At 37.6% G+C, this 27,946-nt stretch overlaps 1 protein-coding gene across 2 annotated transcripts; it reads right to left on the bottom strand.

The window, feature by feature from the left end:
* Nucleotides 1–1,452: 1,452 nt before the first annotated feature.
* On the bottom strand, nt 1,453–27,929 carry LOC110062366 (uncharacterized). 2 transcript variants are annotated; one of them, XM_020769241.2, is made up of 14 exons: nt 27,683–27,929; nt 27,439–27,578; nt 19,661–19,776; nt 16,007–16,048; nt 10,912–11,031; nt 9,767–9,855; nt 9,356–9,442; nt 8,789–8,919; nt 8,162–8,216; nt 7,556–7,630; nt 5,140–5,214; nt 3,009–3,446; nt 2,620–2,720; nt 1,453–2,121 (listed from the first exon to the last, which is right to left on the bottom strand). In XM_020769241.2, exons 1-14 carry the CDS (start codon nt 27,814–27,816, stop codon nt 1,835–1,837), a joined length of 1,890 nt encoding a protein of 629 aa, XP_020624900.1. In that variant the 5' UTR covers nt 27,817–27,929; the 3' UTR covers nt 1,453–1,834. The 2 variants fall into 2 exon arrangements, with proteins under 2 accessions (XP_020624900.1, XP_020624901.1); XM_020769242.2 differs by having other exon boundaries at nt 1,453–2,118; nt 27,683–27,928.
* Nucleotides 27,930–27,946: the final 17 nt, after the last annotated feature.

Here is a 27,946-nt window from a genome sequence, read left to right as displayed (position 1 = left end):
GTTATGACGTCTTTTTTTTTTTTCTTCCCTTCACAAGGCAATATCAGTGACTGCAGAACTCCCAGTCCTGTGTGATATGTTTTCTTCTAGCGTGAAACCTGTATTAAGTGGACACCCTCTATTAAGTGGACACCAGCTCGAGTCCCAAAATTTTCTTCCGACATCTACTGTAAAATAGACCGGCATTCAGCGGACCCCTCTGTAAAGCACGCGGTTTCGCGTTCAGCTCGAATAATAGCGTAAATCCTCGAATTAGCACCCTCCCCCCCCTTCGAATAAGCGCCCCTCTTATCGGCCAAAATTTAAAATAAGCGCCCCCTCCCCCCATTTTGTGGACGAGTAATGAGGCAACAAAGGGTGTATAGTTTTCGTCATGTAGTATTAGACTTGTACATTGTTTCAGTTGGTCAACAGTTAAGTACTGACGGTGCCGCGATTTAAACTTTAGGATCAGCTTTTTATGTCAATAAACAGCTTATGTTGGTGTTTACGCGCAGATGATATATTAAAGAAATGATATCGTCCGGCTACGATTTGGGAAAAATTAAATAAGCGCCCCCCCCCCCCCCCCTCCTCGAATAAGCGCCCTCCGTCTTATCCTAAATTTGAAATAAGCGCCCGGACGCTAATTCGAAGATTTACGGTACTTGAACTTCGCTACGACTGCGAAAGCCTTCTACATTGGTCAGCGGATTCGATCACATAAAGTCTAAAAGACGGAACGGAGGATAGAGCGAATCTACCGTCCATACCTACAACTTGGATTTTCCAAGGTTAAAACTGTAGTAACCACCTTAATAGGCACATTGGTATAAAATGACCAATTTTAGCTAGTACGTTATGTTTAAATAGTTTAACGCAGATTTGTTTTTCACTTCAAATGAACTGTGCATTTAATAGTTAAGATGGTGTGTGTTTTCTTGTTTTTGATGTGGATGCCGAACATCCTTCGTTTCTTAGTTAAATATTTATTTTTCACAGAAAATTAGCTGTTCTTTGAAACAATAGAATTGTTAAAAGTTTATACCCCAGTGGCTAAATAAAGTGTTTGTCAATACCCAAAACTGAGGCAGTAGGGAAGGTATGTGAGAAAACAACATAAAACCCCGGTTTGAATTTTCTTTTACAGACGGGAAGATTCTTCAAAGTAAATAAGTAATAGATAAATATTAAATAAATAGATAACATACATATATACATGGATGCATGAATGCATGCAAATTCACCCAACAACCAGAAAAAATCTACTGACTAACTAATCGGTCTGGTAGACGGTTAACTGTCTAGATAGTTGATCAGGTACAATGTAAAGGGTAACAGCAGACACAAGAATAACAAAAAAGTACCCCACCCTTGAAAGTTACTGCCGCTGATGAATGAAGAATATGAAAATCAGTGATACTAAAGAAAGTCTCATATTTAGACGAGTGCGTAATTCAATTCATTATCTAGTTTGTAAAGGCAACACAGTTTATTTAAAACAGTATAGACAAAGCCACATAAAAGTTGTCCTTGACAACAAAATTACATTGGGGACAGGATTGAGCAGGGAGCAAGGAACTTACACTGGAAGGAACCTTAAAGGCATTGGTTAGTTTCACAGGTTGTAATATGAATTTGAGAGAATCATCGGTGATCAAGTGAAACCCTCACATTTTTGTATACAATGCATCATAAACTTTGTTACACTCGTAAAACGTGTTAGGTACGGAAAAGCCACTGCTTTTAAAATAACAAAAGATGTAGGAGGCACCGTTACAGGAACTGATAACTTTACGATGCTTGCTACAATTCATGTGATACTAGAGGAAAAGCAATACAACTCAGACAAATGTTAGTCACTATCACTGTCGTAATCGCCTGCACTGACAGGCTTCTTCTTGTAGCTCCTGGACTTTTTCTTGGATCGTCTACTTGAACTATCTTCTCTTTCGTCTCTACCTCTGTCCTCTTTATCATCTCGTCTTTCACTCTCAGAGACAACTTCATCCATTTCTTCCTCCTCCACATATTTTGGCCTCTTTTTCTTACCCTTTTCATAATCAGAACCATCACTGTCTCTCTCTGTACTACCATGCCTCTTACTTCTTTTCGTCTTTTCCTTTTCCTCATCACTTCCTGCTGAGACATAGATCAAAGCAGTTTTAATGGCTAAAAAAATAGCAGCTAGTGTGTTGGACCCTGAATTTGAGCCTAATTGAATATTTGTAGTGTAGTTCAAACATCAAAACAGACAAACAATAGTAACGACGACCGCTACTAAAATATAAATTGTTTGGTACAATTTTTTTTTCTAACAATGCCACTTGAAATCACCACTAAAACAATGAGCACCTGTGACATGTTGCCAAAAATTTGCTGTTAATTGGTGATGAGATTTGCAAATTTGATATAGTTTTTTAAAAATACAAGTTAACTATTCAAATAGTTTCTAATGTTGTTGGGATTTAGCAGCTGAGAAGCCACTTGATATTGAAAGGTTGTATTACGTTATCATTTTAAACCAGTAAGAACTCAAATAACTTCAATTCAGGTGCAGGGCATATTAAAGATGGCATCACATCACAGAGCATCGTCATGATTAATGATGATGAAAATAATAAAGTCATAATAAACAACCTGGATAGTCTCTTTCTTTGTCACTTTCTTCATCAGCACTTTGTGAGCTGCTGTACTTTTTCTCTCTCACTTTTCGCTCTTTTCTCTTCTTATGATGACCTCTGTAAACAAAGCTTAGTAATAAATGTTCAAAATCACAGAAGTTTATCTGACGACCCTTAAACTTTGTCAGACACCAAGATACAAGATACACCGAGATGCATGTTGATTGCCCTTATTCTACCACAGACAAAGTTCTGTACAAAGTGACCCAAAGATGCTGCTACTTCTTTGGACAAAAGAAACCCCATTGTGAGGGTAATACTGTGGCGAGTAGCAAAAAAGATAGGAGCATAAACAAATAACAACAACAGTGACTAACACTAATTGCGAATACAGAATGAACCCACCTTGAAGAACCTCTCTTTGGTGATGGTGACAGAGACTGACTTCTTGACCTCGCCCTTTCTCTTTCCCTCTCCCGCTCTCTTTCTCTTTCTCTCTCCCGCTCTCTTTCCTTTTGTTTTTCCTTTTCCCGTTCCCGTTCCCGTTCCCTTTGTCTTTCTTTTTCCCTTTCCCTCTGTTTCTCTTTTTCCTTTCTTCGCTCTCTTTCCTTTTCTATTTCTCTATTTCTCTCTTTGTCTTTAGATCGTCTTTTTTCAGTCCTCTCTTCAGAGCTTTCATCCTTATCAGCAGCCTCGGACTTCTCCCTCTGGGATTTCTTTTCTTTTGATGGTGACCGCTCAGGTGAAGCTGTTCTTTTCCTTTCCTTTGACCTATCAGGTGATCGGTTTGGTGATCTGGAACGGCGGTCCCTAGACCTTGAACGACGACCTCTTCTTCGCTCCCTTTCAAGATATCAGGAATAAAATAATCTCATTTAAAAACCTGATCAGACGTTCAGAGAGCTACCATGAGTAAAACATCACCATATTTTAATCCTAAAAGAAATGCACTGTCTTGCATCACTTTGAGCTGCTGTAAACCTTTTTGTCAACACACATTTGAATAATAACCAGTTAGCAGTGTGCAAAGAAAACAAATTATCGGGCAAGCTCTAACTATGACGTACTAGCCCAAAAATCATTTTCACTAGTTCTCAAAACTCCGTCTCTTACTGTATTCTGTAATTATAAGAATTTGCTCAAACATTTTCCCAAGAAACTATACTTGCCATGTAAAATCCACTAACCCGACTGGAAAATCTTCTAGTCTCGGGCTATTGGAGAGAACTGGTAGAAATTTAATACATACCCTCATAATTTTGGGATGGGAGTGCGCCACCCAGAGACTTGAAACAGAAATATTTGAATTTTTTCCCACAGGGTAAGAAAACACCTGTTGTTAGCTTCGAGGTAATCAAGGAATACACTATTGAAAATTTACAATCTGTAGTGTTATTTTCTGTAAGTCTCAACTTCAACACTGTAAGTGTAATTATTAAACGGTAGTTTATCTTGGTGACCTATTGCGCCGAGTGTTCCATTCAAGAAAAGAACAGAAAAAATAATTAACATCTATCTTGGGGAAATAAGGAAAAATCTACTTATTTTTTTTTCTGCAAACATAAATGGAACTTGTACAAAGTGATATCCGAAGGTTTCAAAATTTCATTTTCACAGCCAGTTATCAGGAATATGCTGACAACCATTTTAGCTTTATAACCAAAAGATACTAGTGTTACAAAATTGAAAGCATGGCATTTCCATGAATGCACACGACATTTCACCAGGTGGAATTAAAACACTGAAAATACAAGTATCTTCCGTGTTTCGGTTTGGTTTAAGAGTCATTTTTAGACTATTTTGAGACTATTTTCTTGTTGTTTCCAGCAAAATAGAATTTGCTGTAGTAGATACAGTGGAACCTCGATATAACAAAGGGCCAAGGGACGGGCAAAATATGTTTGCTATAACGAGGTTTTTCAATATATTTTATTATTATTCAGGCCAGGAAAATCGTTTATTATACCCAGGACTTCTTAATATAGAGGTTCGTTAAATAGAGGTTCCACTGTACTAATACAGTTGATCCTGCCGTAAGCGACCACCCAAAATGTCAAACCTAGGTGGTCACTAACGAGAGCTTAGACCACAGTAGGTCAAAATTTTGTCTCATTAGCATATGGTAACTGCGGAGACTTACCCCATGTTTTAAATGTTTCATTCATGTGAAAAGTCAATTTCGAGAAAAAAATTGGTACTTCGCATAGATAAATTTCCATGTCTTGTGCTACCATGAATACAATTACGTTACAACACTTTATTATCCAATTTACGCTCTATTATCTGTCGAGTGGTTGCAACAACATCAACTTAACGGAGGTTAAAAACAAAAGAAAATTATTTCAAACTTTTAGCTCACTTATGAGAGGTGGTCGCTAACAAGAGGTTCCAAATATAGTGATTTGACTTGAGAAGTTTTGGTATTTTGAAAAACTGGTCCTTGAGGAGAGGTGATCACCTACAAGAGGTGGTTGCAACCAAAAGTTTCGACTGTATTAACGTCTCACGAAACCGCACAGACTACATGCGACTTTACCTGCTACGAGAACGTCGTGAACTTTTATGTCTTGATGAAGACCGAGATCTGCGACGTCTTTCCCTATACCTGTCCCTTAAAAAACAAAATCAATAATAAAAGTAATCTAATTATATAAGAAAATAAGACAGTATGCAAATTTGAAATAATTTTTTGGAACAAAAACACTTGTCAAGTGTGAAACCCTTGCACATGTGTTTAAACAACGTTTCGATTAAAATCAGTCAGAGCTGTTGACGGATCAAATTTTACTCCTACTTTTGGTATATACACAAAATAGTCTTAAATTTGGGAGCACCTGTTCGACTGCAAATGCGAATGATCAGTTCATTGCTTCAGTACCCATTTGCGCACAATGGCCTGGCAAATGTCACCCCTCTCATGGAATACACTGGTCAGCAGAATTTCCACAAAAAACGTTTTGACCCAACCACTGACTGGCTGACTGAGCGAGTGATTTTTCCCCAAGTTACTTCTATAACTCCAGAATAATTAAAGCTGCTGCTGCTAAGACTTTGCATCGCCCTTGATTAATATAAATATGACAACCCTCAACTATGGAACGCCAGAACTGTCTTATGATACTTTTTTTTGTTATATTGGGTGGTTATGTCATTATATTTAGTACTTATGTTATTATATGCGGTGATTAACTCATTATACTCGGTGCTTATGTTTTTATATGCGGTGCTGTCTTCATTATATTCGGTGCTTATTCCATTATATTCGGTGCTTCCCTCGTTATATTCGGTGCTTTCTTCGTTATATTAGGTGCTTTTTTCATTATATTCGGTGCTGTTTTTATTATATTCGGTGCTTTCTTCGTTATATTCGGTTCTAACTTTGTTTGGTGTTTTCTTCATTGTTACGGGTGCTAACACTATTATATTCGGTGCTCTCTTCCTTATATTCGGTGCAAAGGCCATTATATTCGGTACTTCCTTGTTCGGCGATTACTTCATTATATTCGGTGCTTACTTCATTATATTCGGTGCTTACTTCATTATATTCGGTGCTTACTTCATTATATTCGGTGCTTTCTTCGATATGATCTTCACCAGTCTTCGCAAGGGGCCGTACAATTTGGAGGTAGTCTAGGGAAAGCCGGGAAAAACGGGTGTCACGAAAACTCAGACCCCGAAACCTCAGACCCCTCGAAATTAAAAACTCAATTGTTATCACCTGAATTGCTCTATGGCCACAATGGGGCGAGATGTTTATCTTCTCCGGTTTATGTTGTCGCGTCGATCGAACGGTGAAAAACAAATATTTAACTTCTCAGGTTTATCGCTGTCGCTTCGGTCAAACAGTGAAGAACTAACAAGGTTTAGAACAGCAGCCGACACTGTTTTTGAAAACAGACCTTTTTCATGCAATCGTATGCAGCAAAAAAATGTGTTGTTCACTGAAACATACTCGTTTGATCGCAATCTGCTTTTTGACTTTATATTGAGTTTTTAATTTCGAGGGGGTCTGAGTTTTCGGGTCTGAGTTTTCGGGGTCTGAGGTTTCGGGGTCTGAGGTTTCGGGGTCTGAGTTTTCGTGACACCCGTTTTTCCCGGCTTTCCCTAGACTACCTCCAAATTGTACGGCCCCTTGCGAAGACTGGCGACGATCATATCGAAGAAAGCACCGAATATAATGAAGTAAGCACCGAATATAATGAAGTAAGCACCGAATATAATGGCCTTTGCACCGAATATAAGGAAGAGAGCACCGAATATAATAGTGTTAGCACCCGTAACAATGAAGAAAACACCAAACAAAGTTAGAACCCAATATAACGAAGAAAGCACCGAATATAATAAAAACAGCACCGAATATAATGAAAACAGCACCTAATATAACGAAGAAAGCACCGAATATAACGAGGGAAGCACCGAATATAATGGAATAAGCACCGAATATAATGAAGACAGCACCGCATATAAAGACATAAGCACCGAGTATAATGGAATAAGCACCGAGTATAATGAGTTAATCACCGAATATAATAACATAAGTACTAAATATAATGACATAACCACCCAATATAATAAAAAAAAGTATCATAAGACAGTTCTGGCGTTCCATACTCAACCAATAATGGCTTGTAACTACTATTTTGCACATTTCTGGTAAAGGTTTAGAAGAACTCTTTAAGGCATTCCATATCCCTTTAGTTAGCCATACCATAGAATGCTGGAAGTCAAAGTTTGTTTAAAGCCTTCTCTTCTAATCCCTTCTCCCTACCGACCACAGCGGACTCATAAATACAAAGTTAGCACACCAAGAAATCTGAAGGCCTTAACATACAAGCAGCAAGACATGCCTGTCCTTTTTTTTAGTGTTGATGTTATTATCTAGAACATAATAGCAGTATCACACCTAAGGGTAATGATGGAGTCAAAATTTCACTGACTAAATACTACATTACCTGGAAGGTGAGCGGCTGCGGGATTGTTTCCTTCGACGTGAGCCTGACCTGGAACGGGACCTACGTCTCCTTGACCTAAGATTGAAAGAAAGAAATAGAATTTGAAAGAGACACTTGGTGCTAGTTTTTGTAGGAAAAATTATTTAGAAACTACAGGTAAACTTCCACAGTTATTTAGACACAAGTGTGCCAGTACTTACAATTTCAATCTTTTCTATTAACTGACTGGCTAGCATTTTTCAATTCAGTGTTACTTCAGGTAGCCAGCGTCCCTATTATTTGTCTATTAAATTACAGTAAATACCTTTTGTAGGTTCTGGAGTAACAATTCAGTGTTTTTTTGTAACTTTTTTTTCATTGAAGTGCCCAAAACTATTTGCTACATGATACAATTACTATTAATTTGTATCTTAAAACCTGCTATGTATAGAAATATATTTTGATAAATTTATGCCATGTATTACATAAGCAAAGATTGACCCAGAGCAATATGTTGGCAAACACTACTGTAGTTGTAAACCTACAATAACACCTGATTACAGGAGATAAAACATGTTGCAACATGGATGAAGCCTTCTCCAGAACAAATTTTTGAAACTACTTTACCTTGAACTGGATCTTCTTCTAGATCGTGACCTTGAGCGAGATTTAGACCTATCAGCTAAAAACAAATATAGAACTGTTAAAATTCATTTTTGGATGTGTGGTATCTTCATGATTAGTGCCCTTTACTCTGGACCGAGTGATCTGGGTTCAAGCCCTGGCCAGGGACATTTTACTCCCACAGTGCTTCTTTCACAGTGCCTCTCTCCACCCAGGTGTACAAATGGGTACTGGCGAATTCAATGCAGGGGGTAACCCTGTGATGGACTGGCATCCCATCCAGGGGGGAGTAGAAATATTCTAGTCGCTTCATGCTACAGAAACTGGGATAAGCTCTGGCCTGATGGGCACTTGGCTTGTAGGCAGACTTTAAAAAATTCATTTGAGAAGTAATCTCTTATCTGCTCATTTAAGGGGAGAAAAGTCTAGTTATGCCCAGTCCCTAAGGAAATGGGGGGGGGGGGGAGGGGAGGAGGAGGAAGGGGTATGAAAGCCAAAAAAAAAAAGAAAAAAAGAAAAAAAAAAACAACAACAACAACAATTGTTCCAGGGCAGGGATGCCCCTGAATAAAATAAATATATTTATTTACATATATGTATTTTTAAAAACTGACACTTAATAGGACATACCAGGATCTATTTCATCCTCAATGATAGAAGATGCTTCTTTAACACGTCGCATTGCTTTGTCAATATCTTTCCGGTCCTTATCTGAGGACTTGGATGCTGGCTTCACAATTGCATTTTTTGAGTGGCTAACCCTATAAATGGCACACAGATATATCCATAATTTGGAATAAAAATAAATCAGAGATACCAAAGCATAAACAATGTTTTAGTACTGTTTTGTTGCCTTTCTTTTATAAGAGATATGTTTTCATTGGTTGCGTTTCTTGTCAACTGAACTATTTCCACTGAACCTATGATTTAAGGATGTAATGACTGCCAGGCACGTGCAGGGTTAGGGCAGGGGTAGACAGGCTTGTGGGGCTTGTGGCTGGGTTGGGGGTAGGATGTGCCAGTGGGGTGTTCCACTGCATCAGGTTTGGGTTAGTAGTTTCAATGTGTAGGGTTACCATTAATAACACTTAATTTGCAGATTTTTCAATGACATCTTTGCCTACACGTTGGCTATTAATAACATGTTCAGAACAGAAAAAAATTCTTAACAATTCACAGTAAAGGCTAAAATCTTACTTGAGAGGCCTGCCACCAAAAATCACTCCATTGTACTGTAAAGCTGTGTTCACTGCACCAGCCTCAGAGAATTCAACAAATGCAAACCTGTAATAAGCAAGATATTTAAGAATGGCTGACTGTTAGGATCGAGAAATGCCATTCAAGGACCCATTTGGACCCATTTGATCAAGAGGATTGAATAGCACACACACAAAAAAAGGTATTACAGTGCCAATCTGAAAAGTAAAAAAAAACAATTAATGCAAATAATTTCCCTGACAACACAATCAAAACATTGCCAGGTCACACACTACAATGTCATTGCATCCTTATAATTTGCACTTTAACATTTCTAAATGAGAAATAAATACATGAAAACTAAGTGAATGAAAACTAATACTAAGAAAACACTTCTCTGGCGATGACTACCTGGTGGGTTGGGTTTCATCACCGGACATTCTTACATATCGGATCTCACCACAGCCTGAGAAAAATGCCATAAGTTGCTCTGCAGAGAGCTGCGTAGAAATTTAATTGATTAAAGCTTTATCAATATTATAATAAAACGACAACAATACTATAATAAGAACCTTTCCAGCTTGATAAACTGTAAATTAGCATCATAATAATTAAATAGTGCAATTTTTCTCCATTTTTCCAATTCCTAGTCTTGAACTGTGTGAAGTCTCAGCAAAGTGATTCAATTTTATGAATGCACTGGGAACAGTTCCAAAAGGCTACGCTGAACGTTTGGGAATAATATTGGAGTTGGCATACTTGTGGAATTTAATACACAAGATAGACTTGCCACAAATCAACCTTTGCTTAATTTTTTGCCTCACTCAACAGCAATCTTTGAGCGACAAACTCACGAGCATGAAAGATGTCAATACACAAAAGGTCTCCTTGTTTCACTTGTACATGTAGGAATGAGAATCACAGCATACATTTCTGGTGCCCATAACATGATTAACATTTCTCATTTTTTATGTGCTTCGTGAGCAGTTGTCTCAAAAGCAGACGTGATTTCCGCTAAAACTTTCTTGAGTGGTTCAGTCCCCTACCTCAAAGAAAATTAGTTGTGTACGGTGCTTAGATGTAATCAGTAACATTGACAAATGGCGAAAGCTTTTTGATATAGTTATGCCTCCCGAACACAAACAAAGAATTATTTGTTGTAGTCTAGATCAACCAGAGAGCTACATGGCAAGTGTTACAAGCTCAAGTAGATCCTGTGCTGACAAGAATTTAAATTAACATTCAAGGGCAGAGTTAGTCAGGGAGGGCTTTAATTCTTTAAAGCTCTGTGGATTATATAACAAGGAGAAGTCAGGCAAAGGGAAAAGCGCTGTTCCCAGCAGTCATTCATGTATGAATGTTTCCACAATGCACAAACATTTCCAGCTGACTTTTAAACTACATTTACCATGGCTAATCCACACTGTCCAGTCACTTAGGGCAAGAAGTTAGTTTATAATATGAACAAAACCAAACTTGTCCACATGAGATGACCATGGCCTGTCAGAGCAAAATATTGCACCACATATATTGTTGTAAACCACCTATATCATTACCGTCGTGTCTAAGTTGCCAACATAGACTGTCCTGCGTATTTCATCAATTTTAGTGGGGTCCACATTGTTGAGAGGAGGTGGAGGAGGTAATGGGGCAGGTACAGTCAGGGCAGTGGCCAACTGTTTAACATCAGAAAAGAACACATTAGTTTATGCGGTCAAATATATTTAAAAAAATATAAATAACACAATATTATTCAGATTTCGTTGGATTGGCTGAGAGCAGGCCAATTTATCATTAATTTTCTAATTGCTGTTGCAGTGTTAATTTCTCATCATAACTGAGTAATTGTATGAAGGCCAACACAATTAAGGATTTACACTATGAGTGATTTAAAATTCTTTCAAATTGCACTTGCCATGCAATTTTAGGAGAATTTTAAAATGTCACTCATAGTCTAAATCCTTAATTGCACTAGCATTCATATGATAACCTAACTGTATACATATTAATAAGCATCAAGATTTAAACCAAGTGTCTCTGAAAGTAGTTTTAACGTGAGCTTTAGTAAACATTTCTCATTACAGGCTGCAGCTGGAGTCTGCAATAGAAAAAGGTCTATCACCCTAGGAGGTTGTAACATGCCCTCACCCCTCTACCAAAAAAAGCTTGGAATATTTCAACCTCGTCCCCAGAGCCTTCTACACTTTTCAAAATGGCGGGATGGGAGAATACCCTTGGCAATGCTGAACTAACACCCTTACTGATTGGCCCATTCATACAACCAGGCTGATTGGTATAAATGCATCCTAAAGAAATATGGTGGACTTGGTGAGTGTTTATATGAAAAAGAAAGGGATACAGGAGGTTTAGCCTGTGAAAACAGTTGTCCTTCTTCGCTCCCGTTCCAAGTGGCGAAACGCCACTCTGGCCGGGAGTGAAGAAGGACCACTGTTTTCGCAGGCTACAGGAGGTTGTATTGCAGTTCAGTTCATGCAATGTTGAATCAGGCTGCTGTTAACAATTTGACAGGTGAATCCTATTCGTTAGATTTTTAATTTACACGATGTAACCAATACCATAGAAGTAGAAATAAGCCCGGGAAAATGTGAATAACGAGCATTTAAAAGATTGTATTGAAGTACAGATCTGCCTACAGCTAGCAAACTGCAGCTTGTCACAAGCGGCCTTATGTGCTGTTTTTTGTTCTATATTCATGCACTATTAGATTTTCTGCAAACGAAAACAAATTAGAGTGGGATGAGAGAGTGTGAATGGTTTGTTATGTTTGAATTTCAAATCTAAAAGGAGCTTTTGCTTGTTTTTTTGTGACCCTTGTTTTTTCTACAGAAGATCGTGTCTGATCTGTTGTTTGCGGACACATATTCCATCTGTATTAGGATCGGGCTTTATCCAATTTCTATTTGAAATACACTCGTTTTTTCTAATAATAATATTGTTTTTCTGGCCCAGGCTGAATATTTTATATTTTTCTGCAAGTTTTAGGCTTAAAATATCCTTGTGAATATTCTAGATTATAGCATACATGTATGACATTTCTGTTGTCAAATGTATTTGGTGTGTGGATGGTGTTAAAGTAATTTTAGAGCCAGCCTGCAGTGTTTAAAGACTTGATGCAATGCACATAATGTCTTGCAGAAATGTTATTAGCATTGACCATTCAGCTAGTGCTGTTTTTGTTGCTTTTTGGCTAGTTGTGCTGTTCAGAGAAATAAAGAATTTAATGCAGTTTAGGTTAGGGGTTGAAACATAACTGTATTGTAGCACAGCATAGCTCTGTGTTTTTGATGCAATTTATGGTGTTTGGTATGTGGTTAAACACTCTCCCAAGTGTTTGATATATATTGGCTGTTTTTGTACTAGAGGACGCATTTTCCATGCAGACGGCTAATGCATAACAACTAACTGCAGGGTAAATATCTGCCACCAAAGACGATACAGTTCGTAGTGACAAAAGCACCTGGCTAAGTAAGTGTGGCAGTCATCCAAGCAATTCAAATTTACAGCATCTACTTGTGTACTTTCACCAACATGGACTTCGCTCACCAGCTGCTTGCTCATGTGGCAATAGAAATCAAGCCTATAAACCATGCTGAACATACTCATTTTGTGCTATTAATTTTTCGTCCCCGGCTTGGGTAGCTAAATGCAAACAAACGAAAATTGAGCATTATGATGGGAATTATGGAATCGGTTTCTCTTCCACCCCTCTCTGGATTTTCTTGGGCCTGTGGACTCCCCCCCCCACCCCTCTGGAATATTTCCAATTCCTTCTGTGGGGGGAGGGGGTATGGATATTTTCTGGAACCACACATTGCAAAAATATGTGCTATATATTGAAAGTGCCACTAATTCCACAATTTTTTTTCTTTAATAAAATTTACCAGTTTCCCTGATTACTTCAGCAAAAAAATTCTTGATTGATAAAATCCCTGCGTTTCTACAGGCATTTAATCATGCAATTTCTATGTTCACGGCTGCGCAAAGTGGGATCTGAGTCGGGCTACTAGTGACGTCACTTTGGGAACTGGGCTGAAACACTCAAGAGACTTCAGACTGAGCTTCGAGGGCAGTCAAAACATTTTTGGGTTATTTGTGATTCATATTGTACCAAAACTGCACAAGATATCTAAGTGAAAGAACTGTATCATCTAGCATTAAAATTCAGAGTCTACAGTGTAGCTACGATTTGGACGGCTGCGATGTAGACATTTTTTTCCATTTCGAAGTGCGGGTCACCAGTCAAGATTGCTGCATTGTATTATATTTAGGCCAGGATCGACAATTTGCAGGTCCAGTTGGGTTGTTAAGGTACAAATAATGGCTGAAGAGTTAGGTTACAGCTCTTAAAGAGTTATAAAGATGTCAATGAACACGAAGAGTTAGCAATTTAACTTCACTGAACAAGCAGATTCGGAGTGTCAAACATTTTTTGGATTCAGAAATTAATTTCCCCCGAAATACAAGATAAAATGCGATTCAGTCGTAGTCCACTCCTGCCTACTTCTCCAAATCAATGATTGAAAATAGTTGTTAACATAAGAGATATTGAAATGAGGTTCAGTATTGTATCAGTTAAATTAATACATTTCTACTTCACTGTTATTTTGAATGAATTGTCCATTTTACGTACGCTAATAACCTGGGAGTCCTCAACTTATTAGTTTGTGTTTCAGTTGACTGACAAGCACGTTCTTCTTTCAGCACAACAATCGGTAGCTGTAGAGTCGAATCTTAATTGTTTGTTTCACTTTCCTCATATATTTATAAATGCTTGATCCATTCTAAGTTTGTAATTTAGATATATTTCGTTCCTCAAAGATGAAACTCAAAGAACAAAACACTTCTGTATTCGGAATGGCCATTGAGAAATACGGCCGGATTACGACCTCTGGTGTGCTTGCGTTTTTATTAAAATCCACAAATACATGGCTCACCACTTCGAAGCCTCAACAATCTTATTTGCCTCCTTAATTGTAAAACGTAAGTTTCGTTTACTATTCCTTCAGAAAAGTCTCTATTTCAAGTACACATAAACATGACGCATTCAATTTGTCATGTAATTTCCTCACCTATAGTTTTGTCTGGAACTCGGAGGATCGTTTGCGCTCAAAACAGTCAGATGGCTTCCAGCTTATCCCAAATTCGCATCTTATGCAGTACCTTGACAATTTCAAGCCTTCTACTAGAGATAGAGAAGAATATACAGGCCATGAAAATCTCTAGGTGAACCCGAGATCGAAGAAATCCTCGATGGCTCCCCGGCTTTAGCTTCACACAGACCAGACCACTTCTTTGGCCTTTTCTTGTTTCTGGTTGAGTTTTATGGAGATAGAGATATTGAACGAAGAGAAATACTCTATTCTATGCATCCTGTATTGCTGCAACCTCCAACAGCATGTTTCATTACACATAATTACTAGAATGGTAATCTCAGTCTTTATATTCTCATAAAAATTATTGGAAAGTAAGAAAAGAAATACTCTGTCAAGGTGAGGGATCTCTGAGACCTTTTTTTAAGGTGAGGGCAGTATTATTTCCACAATTCTCTTATTTTCATCCACAACAAGGGAGAGGCTGCTCTTCTCCTGGTTGGAGAAACACAAACACAAAAACTACTGCATGGGGTAACAAATTTTGTTTATTTTAGAATGTTTCTTCTGGTAGTTGGTGCTAACAGCTTCACTTTGAAAATGTACACCCAAATCCAAAACAGTTCTTGGGAGCTGATCACTGTTATTGCATAAAAGTGAAATTAACTCAGCAGAAATGAGAAGCAAAATGTGTTGTGACGGGACAATATAAAGTTGGAACAATTGTGTACTTTTGACTGCTTTTAAGGTAAATACACTATGTCTTTTAATTTTATGCCAGTGAACAATAGTTAACTTACTTGACATCAACTCATTACATGCATTCAGCCACTGAATGCATATACTTCATTTGGAAAGGAAAACCATACAACACAGTTCAGGCAGAAATATTTACTAGAGTAGGTTTGATCTCGGGTTAACTTTACTCAAAAAAGAGTCTAATAATCAACAGGATTCAAAACATTATGCAACAAGAGTGGCCACTAGGGTAGAAAATTAAACTCAATGCAACTTAAGCTTAGGTAAAAAAAAAAATCCACTCATTTTGAGTCACTCAGCTCAGTGTATATTTTTAAGTTCAATCAGAATTGAGAGTTTCATAAAAACTGAAAGCACTGTAGGAAAATTAACTATAAACTTCTTTATTTCAAATAGTTACAGTCTTTCATGTAAAGTAAGCTTACAAACAGGCAACTTACATTTGTCAGTTGTACGTACCGTAGCGCTCCAGATTCAACCTGATTTCAAAAACGCGGCAAAAATAATGTGCTATATTTCTAGGAAGCCATCACTGCCTCATGCATAACATTTCTGCATTCTAAGGTAAATTTTGAACTAAATTTTAGCTGCCATTTTGTTCTGGTCTTTTCAAAATTTCATGTGATAAAAATCTCCAAGATTTTTGGAGGCTTTGTACCACGTGACCCAGCCTTTGCCAGGGTCTTCTCCCAATGAGCCGCCATTTTGAAAATTGGCAATGAGAAGGCCCTGGGGATGAGGTTGTGGAATATTTAATATTAAACTAGACAGGTATTCTTACCCCAGGAATGACAGTAGAAACTACACCTGGGACAATAGGAACCTAAAGGAAAGTCAAATCCAAACAATTAGAGTATATATTTCACCAGAATTCCATGTACAAGGTGTCAAAATATATTTAACTGTAACCCTACATCCAAGATAACACAGTTTCTTCTAAATAGATCTTCTCACACATCCTTAGCCAAAATATGTAAGTGCATAGCACTGTTTTAAATTTGACCACAGCAAAGTGTATAGCAAGAATATAAACTTTCAAAATACACTATTGACAAGAACAAATATTAAAAAAAAAACATCTCTACTTAGCAATATGTAGATAATGATCCCAAACTCCAAAATGACTGATGGCACTTTTTTTAAGTTAATATATATGCATTTAATGGGACCCCTCATTGAGAACTACAGTAAGTCTGCCTTATCATCACTCCTCAGAACTGTGTGAAGACTGCTAAACAATCACTTTGGGTGCTTTGAAATTTCTGTGTCAAATTTGGTGATCAAATATTTTACCAATACATTTTAATGTACTTGTATTTCATTTCTCCACTTCAAGATTGGAATACAGCAGTGATAAAATAAAATACAATGAAAGGAAAGAGGAGAGGGCAATGAGCTGGTATTGGTGGAGTGGGTAGTATCTTTATGAGCTGGTAAACAGGCATACAGTGTGTAAATACTGATAGTGCATTTATACAGTGTGTGAATACTGATAGTGCGTTAGTGTGCCTCAGCTGGTATAGCGAAGTGTGTAGTATCTATATGAGCTGGTATACAAGTTACAGTGTGTGAATAGTGACAGTGTGTTAGTGTGCCTCAGCTGGTATAGTGAAGTGTGTAGCATCTATATGAGCTGGTATACAAGTATACAGTGTGTGAATACTGATAGTGTGTTAGTGTGCCTCAGCTGGTATAGTTAAGTGTGTAGAATCTATATGAGCTGGTAAACAGGTATACGGTGTGTAAATACTGATAGTGCATTAGTGTGCCTCAGCTGGTATAGTGAAGTGTGTGAATGCTGATAGTGTGTTAGTGTGCCTCGGCTGGTATAGTGAAGTGTGTAGAATCTCTATGAGTTGGTAAACAGGTATACAGTGTGTAAAAACTGATAGTGCGTTAGTGTGCCTCAGCTGGTATAGTGAAGTGTGTAGAATCTATATGAGCTGGTAAACAGGTATACAGTGTGTGAATACTGATAGTGCATTAGTGTGCCTCAGCTGGTATAGTGAAGTGTGTAGAATCTATATGAGCTGGTAAATGGGTATACAGTGTGTAATTGAACAATAGAGTGTTTCTGTCGAGGGCAAATATGCTAGTTTCAAGAACATCAAATTTCCAAGGGGCAACTATCAGACAGATAGTTCTGAAACATAAACACTCTATTGTCTTAATTGTTCACCGCTAAATTTTTTTCCGCGCCAGTACAAAATCATACTGAATTTTTCAACTTTTTGAGATGAAAGCTGTGAAAGCCAAATGTAAAATTTGAAAAAGAAAACAAACAAAAACCCTTTAAATACAATTTCAATTGTTTACCTCCTATAAGCCCGCTTGTTTACAGAAATATTTTCATGGACGAGTACTATCCATCCAGGTATTTTCCTCGGACGGGCACTATGGGCTGATAGTGTCTCTCCGTGGATGAACACTATCGCATCACGTGATCAATTTAAACCAATAAGAATCGGAGAAAATTTAGTGATGAACTGTAAATACTGATAGTGCGTTAGTGTGCCTCCGCTGGTATAGTGAAGTGTGTAGAATCTATATGAGCTGGTATACAAGTATACAGTGTGTGAATACTGATGGTGTGTTAGTGTGCCTCAGCTGGTATAGTAAAGTGTGTAGAATCCATATGAGCTGGTAAACAGGTATACAGTGTGTAAATACTGATGGTGTGTTAGTGTGCCTCAGCTGGTATAGTGAAGTGTGTAGTATCTATATGAGCTGGTAAACAGGTATACAGTGAGTGAATACTGATAGTGCATTAGTGTGCTTGAGCTGGTATAGTGAAGTGTGTAGAATCTATATGAGCTGGTATACAAGTATACAGTGTGTGAATACTGATAGTGTGTTAGTGTGCCTCAGCTGGTATAGTGAAGTGTGTAGAATCTATATGAGCTGGTATACAAGTATACAGTGTGTGAATACTGATAGGGTGTTAGTGTGCCTCAGCTGGTATAGTGAAGTGTGTAGAATCTATAAGAGCTGGTATACAAGTATACAGTGTGTGAATACTGATAGTGTGTTAGTGTGCCTCAGGTGGTATAGTTAAGTGTGTAGAATCTATACGAGCTGGTAAATGGGTATTCGGTGTGTGAATACTGATAGTGCGTTAGTGTGCCTCAGCTGGTATAGTGAAGTGTGTAGAATCTATAAGAGCTGGTAAACAGGTATACAGTGTGTAAATACTGATGGTGTGTTAGTGTGCCTCAGCTGTTATAGTGAAATGGGTAGTATCTATATGAGCTGGTAAACAGGTATACAGTGTGTAAATACTGATGGTGTGTTAGTGTGCCTCAGCTGGTATAGTGAAGTGTGCAGAATCTCTATGAGCTGGTTAACAGCCACACAGTGTGTGAATACTGATAGTGCATTAGTGTGTTTGAGCTGGTGTAGTGAAGTGTGAAGTATCTATATGAGCTGGTAAACAGGTATACAGTGTGTAAATACTGATAATGTGTTAGTGTCCTTGAACTGGTATAGTGAAGTGTGTAGTATCTATATGAGCTGGTAAACAGGTATACAGTGTGTGGATAGTGCACTAGTGTGCCTGAGCTGATATAGTGGAGTGTGTAGTATCTATATGACAAAAGGTCTGGATATTAGCAGACACGTTAAAATTTTAGAAACAACACAACGTTTTTTAAAAACATGTTTCAACAGAATCTTCTGTCATCTTCAGTTTAACTTACAAAGTACAGAGTTGAATATATCGTGTATGAAAAATGCTATTTGACTATAAGAACAAAAGGAAACATGACAATGTAGAACATTACAAAGAAAGTTTTAAATTAATATGATTAAGTTGATGATTTAGTGTAGGTTTTTCCTATTGAATATGAATAGCTTCTTTTATCTTAAGCTGGAAGGTGGTGGAAGCGTGATCTAGGATTCATACTGCAGCATGAAGGGTGACATTGCTGAGAATTTTGTAGGTGTTTGAAAATGTGAGAGGTCCTATCAGTGAACATGTGCTCACGTATGCGCGTGGAAAAATGCTGGGTGGTTTTGCCAACATAACAGGCATTACAGCCCGCACACAAAAACTTATATACCACACCCACATGGAGCCCACGAGGGATAGGATCTTTCACACCAAACATGCTACAGATTTTACAGGATGAGAAAACTAACTTAATATCAATGGTGTTACAATAACATTTGTCAGAGTGGCAAACCTTTTTTGCGTGATGATAGAAAAAGGAGCAATGTAAGGTAATTCAAAAGTAAAAGGTACCTGTAGTGTCAGAGACAGAAGCCAGGGGATTATCTATATGAGCTGGTGAACAGGTATACAGCATGCAGATAAGGTGTTAGTGTGACTGAGCTGGTACAGTGGAGTGGGTTGTATCTATATGAGCTGGTATAGTGGACTGGGTAGTATCTATATGAGCTGGCATGGTGGAAAGGGTAGTAGCTACAGTTGCTGTACCTGAGCTGGTATTGGCGGAGTGGGCAGTAACCCTCCTGATGATCCTGTGAAGCCTCCAGCTACAGCACTTGCAGGCGCTGCCAACTGAACTGCTTTAGATTCATCTGGAATAGTTCCTGAACAAACAACAGCAATGTGTATCAGTCAGTTTTGGAACAAAAATTCATGCATGCAGTTAGAATGCATGCATCAGGTATCAGGAATTGTACACTTTAGATACCCTGAAACTTTGGCAAGCATTTGTATACTGTCCACTCATAATCAAATAGGAGTCCATAGTACAACAGTATACTCAGATTGTCATGGTTATTTCTTCATCAAATGTTATGATGAAATATTAACCTGCTGCTCTGATGAAGGAATTACAACAGAAAACACAACAGAAGAAAGACACTTACTGCAATGATACATTTAACAGTTTTTGGAATCTTTCACTGTGTATTTTGCTGGTAGAGTTATATGCAAAATATCTCTGAGAACGGACTTTGGTAGCTACGTCAGGTGTCAGGGATGATTTAAGCTGATCGTCAAGTTGTCTTTGTTCATGTTGTTTTATAGCGATAATTCTTCACAAACTATTTTGAACTGCTTCATCACTTGTACTCATTAATGACTATCCATTTTATCGTATATTTCCAAAAGAATGTAATATCGAACTCATAGAACTTTTATTTTACTTTCATTATTTTACTTCATTTTATCTTGAACTGCTTAATTTTTTTTTTTACTCCCTTATTTGTACCGCTTCACCACTTATACTCACTAACTATTGTCCATATAATTTATCATATAGATGGTTTTCACTGTCACGCAACAGAAAAATAAATTGAAAACTATTCAGTGGATAAAGTCAAATAAATTTTAATATTATAGGAAACAGGTAAAGGAGACACTTCTCTAAATTTTTGGGTCTCTACATTTTCCCAAACTTCAGATATTTGTCAAAATATTTTGTGCAAATTTACAGAGCTCAATATTGAGCTGCCTTGTTGGTGGAGCTCTGTGCTCCACCAACATGGCGGCTGGAAAATAGTGCAAACATCAGGAACTTCCTTTGGCTATCTGGGCGACTGATTATCTGAACTGAACCAACAAGCACTTTACCTAACACTTTAACTCCTAAAAAGGGCAAAAATCACTAGATAAGTGTATATTTTTCCACAAGCGCAATTGGAGCGGTATGTCACGCACAGCCATAATTCTGAACTTCAAACGGCACTGGTTTCCAAACCAAGCATGCTATTGAGCTGAAAAGTCGTAAACAGATATAAGTTTAGATCCCCTTATGCCTTATGAGGATAAAAATTTTTGTGGCTCTTTAGTTTTGAATTTTGGAATCTGATGACGTCATGTGAAAACGATCTATACTTCTATCACCATATTTACACCCATCGTCCCTAATATATCCTATCACTTGCGTCACCTACACCACTATTCTATCACGCACTATGGGAGATTTTCTTTCATTCCCTGATGATGCCGTAGAATGGCGAAAGCTTGGAATTAAAATACAGTACAGTAGCTCAAGGCCTCAATTGAATCAATATATTTATCTAAAGGAAATTTGTTCATTTGTTCTGAAATTTGAAGTGTCTGCAAAGTTGTGTTTGGTGCTGTATGATTGGGCCATTCCATTTAATATCCGCAACCACCCTATTAAGGTACTTTGAATTTTACCCCCCCAGAAAAGTAAGTAGGGGTCTCCTTCAAACCCTTCTTCTCATGCCCATTCTGCCCCTTGTAATAGCTTTTCTTTTAACTCTCAAACATTGATTCCTAACAAACATGGCTTTAAAATGGCATGCTTAAACATCACTAGTCTTCCGAGACATATTGATGAGCTTTGCATCAATTTGCATAGTAAATGCCTCGATTTGTTAGCAACCAATGAAACTCAATTACATGATATTATTGCCGATAATGAGGTCAGCGTTGATGGTTATGATATTGTTTGCTGCGACCGACCACCAAACAGCAGAAATGGAGGTGGGGTTTGCTTTTACATCTGCCCTAATTAACAATTAGATTATGAGCTTGAGATTTCTATGAGGTGATAGCTGATGAGGCCAAAGGCCAAATCAACTATCGACTCATAGAAATTGAGAGCGAATAATCTAATTGTTTAAGTAGAATTATAAGTAAAATCAATGCAAATAATTAGCGGTTTCCAGCTATTTCTCCACCTATTAGTAAACTTGTGCCAACATCGCACAGACTGAATTTTCATTGGAAATCTGCCGTTGTTTACGCGCGCACACCCTTTTTTCAATATTTTGAATTTTTACAACCAAAAAACTGTAAATGTCCTTCTTTTAGTCTTCTCAGGAACTTAATTATCCATTTGCGTTTAAACGTCCCTCAAAAACATCGGGTAAATGGAAAAACCTTGCCATTTTGTAGATGATTGACAGCCACTGCACTCTAATTAAAAATTAGATTATCAACTCAAGATTTCTATGAGGTGGCCCAAGGCCAAATCAACTATTGCAAGGCTGTTGCCTAAGGAAATCTTTAAGGAGCCCTTTGGGCTTCTTCCACCAAAAGTTAGGAGCCCAAGCCACTTTTTTAGGAGCCCAAATAAAATTCTCCGTGGTCAATCGGGGGGGGGGGGGGGGGAGGGAGGGGGGTTGGGGAGGTTGAGGAAGATGGCGGGGGGTTAATTGTGGAAATTTTGGGGAGGGGTCCTGAGGCAGAGATTTTCCATGAGACACTAATATGGTCTAATATCAACCAAATTTTATAAATAAAGCATTTAACAAAGTGATCAGGTCATGACTGAGAAAGAATACTATTTCTGGTCAAACTCAATTATTGGTTTATCCGTGCAGGTGCTGCAGCTTTTTTTATAAAAATTTATATTGCTGTTTTTGTTTTTGAGTTTTGCAATTCTATTTTAAAAAGACGAAATACGTTGTACAAATTGTGAAATGCAAGCCACAAATGAAAACAAACAAAAATGAAAGAGGCATTTGGGGGGGTTTGAATTTGGCCTCACTGAAATGTGTGTTCTTTCCCCGGGCTTGACATTAGTATAAACTAAAGGTGATTTTGAGGCAGCATTACAGCAATATTGGCCACTTCTTTGGAGAAAATAAATTCTTGTATATTGGGCGGAGTCGCGACAATTCATTTGATAATTTAAAATATAGAACCCTAGTATGCAAAGAGAATTGCAATGATGTGTTCTTTTTGCTGGCTAGTTACTTGAATTATCCTTTCAGAACCTAAAGAAATTCATTCAGTACATCTAAGTGAAGTTTTCTGAAATATCAGAAAAATATTTAGACACATTTATCTTTTTTCAACTGTAAATATAATGTCAGCAGGATCATCACTCCAATTCCAAAAATATTTGTTATCAAAGTAGTTAATTTGCAACTTGGAATCAGTAAGGCATCAACAGAGACACAATCCATTGGCATACATGATCTACAGTTATTCAATACTGAGCTTGCAATGCATTACAGGGCGATTTTCAAACATGGCTGTTTTCGGCTGTTTCGTGAGCGGACAGAGACTTTGTTGCCGTGCTTTTGCCCAGATTTCTCGTGATAAAAGCAAAACAGGACCAGAGTAGCTGTTGTTTTCCGTTTAATTTATTGTGTGAACGAGTTTTTGACCAATTTCATGAGAAGATTGAAGTCATCGGACATATTACATGGGAAACAAAACTCCATGTTTAGGCGCCCACTCGGGCTCGTTGAACAAAACTTTAGTCGCCCGCACTCGTAAGTTAGGCGCCTCAGGCGACCGGGCGCCCGTTAGGCAGCAGCCTTGTATTGTCTCATAGAAATCAAGAGTGAACAATCTGGTTGTTTTAGTAGAATTCTAACTGAAGTTTCCTGCAACTAACGATTCCTATTATTTCTGGTCTTAGTATTAAACTTCACGCTTTAGAGAATTTGTGCAGACTGAATTGTCAATTTGACATTTGCAGTTGTTTATGTGCACTTATCAGTTTCTTTCAAAATTTGTGAACTTTTATAATTCAAGAAACCGTAAATGCCCTCCTTTTAGTCTTCTCAGGAATAATTTGATTATCCATTTGTTTTTAACTGATTTTTCGAAACTGCAGAGAAATGAGAAAGCATTGCAATTTTGTTGACCACACCAAGCTACTGCACACTCATGGCTGATAGTGTGCAATGGCCCAGCCAATCAGATTAATTACAGCTAACAAGGCCTTCCAATACAAAGCAATTAATTCTATTCTCTACAATAACATGCAAACTACGCAAAATTGGATTTAGAATTAATGATGTATGTACTTTTTGTAATGATGAACCTGAGAATTTATATCACCTTTTCTATGAATGCCCTCACTCCAAAACGTTCTGGACTAATTTTGAAGCATACCGGTACCATCTATCGAATCAGTCAATCCATCTTTCTGCATAAAATGTTTTATTTGGAGTTTTATCCAAACAATGCCCTTTATCAAATCTATCAAACTATTTCATAGTAATTGGAAAATAATTGTTATGGGACTGCAGAAGAAGCCAAACACTTCCTAAAATTCAAGGACTGCAATCGATACTAGTAGACTTCTACTAATATTAATTATGATGTTCGCAAGGGCGTCGTATTTGATCAACTGGAAAGCCTTTTAATCAAAATTGGTAAACCAAGAAGCAAATCTTTTATTGTTCCCACATGGTACAGACCTCCCAATTCACCTTTTGAATTATTCTCTGATTTTGAATCTTTTGTTGGAAAACTAGATGATGAAGGGAAAGAGCATTACCTTATGGGCGACCTTAAGGTCAGTCCCCAGTATTGCATTGCGCATCCCTACTGTGCATAATTTCACACGTGATTAGTGTACATGCATTAAAACATGGCAGCTTTCTCTTTACGGCTGGACCTCACCATGGAGGTAAATCATCATTTTCTCACAAACGAGTATGGTGACCTATCTGTTTTTTCTGTTGTTTTGAATTGAGTAATAAATTTCTGTGTGTAAAATAAATATGGACCAATTCTCAGTGTAGAACAAAAAACAATTGTCAGAAACGTGAATTTAGCAAGCAATCATGACTACAATCATGGTATTATATGGATTTATTGCGCATAAACAAGGTGCTGTTGCTCCTAAACGAACATGGGGACCCCTCATTTTTATTTCAAAATTTAAGTTCCTATAATACAAACAATCAACAAGCAAAGTCTCCCAAAAATCTCAGAGCGGGTCCTATTTCAGTGGAATGACCTCCATTGTAATATACTCCGTTCATCTCTGAATAATGTAAATACCCAGGTGCTACTAAACGTTACTGATATCTATAATCTAAAACAACTTATTAATGAACCGACAAGAGTAACACCTGTGAAAAGCACTTTAATTGATGTCACTTTTACTAGTCACCCGGACAATGTATCTTGCTCTGGAGAATCTAACATCGGAATCAGTGACCATAGTTTGATTTATGTTTTTCGTAAAATTTCATTGCCATCCCCCATCAAAGGATTTAGCACTGTTTCATATAGGCAATTTAAAAGTTTTGATTCTAATAGCTTTTGTTTGGACATCTTGGCTCAACCGTGGGCTGATCTCATGGGAATAGATAACCCCAATGAAATGTGGTTGAAATGGAAATCTTTGTTCTTATAATATAAGTGTGTGATCTGCACGCTCCACTCCAGACTAAAGACATTCGTGCTTCTAAAAGTCCATGGACAACCCCTGAGCTTAAGAATTTGATGTATCGGATAGATCGTCTTAAAATTAAGGCTTTGCGGACAGGCAATCCAAGTGATTGGACTAATTTTAAGAATTTGCGCAATGAAGTAAACAATGCTATCAAGAATGTAAAAAAGTCAAACTGTTATACCTAGTAGTAATCAAAGATTAGGAGTGCGTTCTCCGCCTGTGATAATAGTTCTCTGTTGCTGAAATCATTATCTTTATGTGAATAGCTGAAGTTTTACAGACATATAACATACTGACAAAGTCCACTATTGTTCTGTGGATTTTGATTTCCTTGCTTTAATGCGATTTGATATGACCTTTGATGACACGTTGCGCGACAGCTCCAGTTTCGGTTAACTCACAAATTCATGTTAAACGTCTCATTTTCACTTTTACTGGTAATGTTTAAGGTCTTAAAGCATAAAGGCTAATTTTTAAAAAGAATACCTGTGTTACATCTAGTATTCTGAGCTGGAAGCACAAATATCAGCTAACATTTGTAACATTTGCACTCTTGTTTCCATTTATCCATGGTTTAAAACAAACTCCCGGACAAACTCTGTACGACTGGCAATAATTATTATTTCCGTTGATGAATAAAAATAAGTCAGCATTTACATTGCTGTTCCTTAGTTCTGGCTTATTCTTATAGGTCTTGGTTTCAGAGTACTCTTCCATCAATTCAATTTTGACCTTTGCTTGATACAGACTGAACTATTTGCGGGCACTGGAACTATTTAAGTCAACATATGTAATCAAAATATGGCCAAAGAAATATGGCTGTTCCCACGGTTAACATTCCAAAGTCAAGGCGATTATAAGTCGTGTTCGTGAACAGAATTAATAATGTTGTCCCAGCTATGTAACAAAAGCACATCATCTCACATCCTGACCAAACAGCCCATGCTCGGTCCAGAATCAAACTTCTAGAAACGAGCGATCATGAAAACGATTGAAAAAGCAAATTGTCTAATATACACATGCTTTGCGATGATGTAATTTGTTTTCGACTGGCCAAAAACTCTCACTCCAGTCTGCATTGGGACTGCATTCCCTTTATTGTTGAATGCAATCAGAGTGAAAAACAAGTTCAAAGAGAACCCCAAAACGTCAAAAGCCACAAAAGAGAACAAGTATGACGTAGCAGATGGACACAAAAACAGGGCCTAAAGCCCCTGAAAAAACAATTTGAGGTCTTCACAAAACATCTCGATTTCTCGGGTCTGCGAAACAAAATTAGGATGCATTCTCTTGTTCCTCAAGAACGCAAAAACCTTTGAAACTTAGATTGCTTCTGATATAAGCGCCATTAGACATATTAGGTATTCGGTCCCAGATAAGACTCTACTTTTCATCTACAATTCATAAGCCTAACCTCATCTCAATTACTGCAGCTTGGTGTAGGGATCCTGTTCTAAGAGTCTTTCTCAAAAGTTACAAATATTTCAAAATCGTGCTGCATGTGTCATAACTTTTTCAAATTACAATCGTGGTACTGACAAATTGTTGCAAATGGTAAACTGGGTTCAACTGGACCATCAACGCCTTGTTGCTAAATCAATAATAATTATGTATAAGATTGTAAATAATATGATTTTGGACTATCTTAGTTCGCACTTTGTACACACTTTCCTATACCTTAACCTATAACTTAAGAGATGGTGACTGTTTGCTTGCCATTCCACAGTTCCGCACTTATTATTGTAAAAGAAGTCTGTCCTACAGCGGAGCAGTACTGTGGAATAGTTTACCCTTGGATATTCGTCAGTCACCCTCTCTTGATGAACTTAAATCTAAGTTGAAAAATTATGATTTTAATGGTAGTCTTATGTAAGTTTTACTTTGCTTTCATACATGGCTTCCTTGAAAAGCATGCTTTTATCATTTCTTTTATTGTAGTAGTTATTAGTGACCTATTAGTTAGGTAGGTAGACTAATTTAATTCAATATTGTTAAGTCCCCCCCACCGAAAAAAATATAAATTGTAAATTATTACAATTTATAAGTGGGGGTGGGGGAAGCCGAAGGAGTGCAGATAAAAAATGGAATGACCCATTTGATGGCACTTACGGAGTAAATCTGAACTTACCATCCTGAACTGGTACAACTATTAGCGCTCTGTCTATGAAGACTGTGTTTGTAAGATGTTGAGCTACATGCACACTGGAAGGGTCAGTAAACTTAACAAAGCAAACTCGCGTAGCTGTACCAAGGTGAATCATTGGATCCCTGAAACAATCAAAACAATGTGCTATCACTAAACATTCTTTTAACTTTGTTATAAATAATAATGGTATAATAATAAAGGTTGTGTTCAGCAAGCTTAATCTTACTCAGGAAAGAGGTGCATTTCTTCAATTTCACCCAAGAATCCAAACAGCGTTTTCATTTGATCAACTGTGGCATTTTGGGCGATATTTGTCACCTGAATAACTCTTGTACTGGGTTTCTCCGTTCCCGTAGTCATGTTAACTGGTCAATACTAAGGAGAAGAATTGATAAGAAACACAGTGTCGGCGTTGAAACGAATGTCAGAGAACAACGTGCCAAGCTAATTTGAAAGGCTCGGTCGTAGAGTGAATGGTTTGGGCCGAGAG

This window comes from Orbicella faveolata, unplaced genomic scaffold (assembly GCF_042242905.1).
Source record: "Orbicella faveolata isolate gen_17 unplaced genomic scaffold, um_ofav_v1 contig_14, whole genome shotgun sequence".
Taxonomy (NCBI): domain Eukaryota; kingdom Metazoa; phylum Cnidaria; class Anthozoa; order Scleractinia; family Merulinidae; genus Orbicella; species Orbicella faveolata.
The sequence above is the reverse complement of the archived record's forward strand: the minus strand, read 5'-3'. Positions and strand labels throughout refer to the sequence as shown.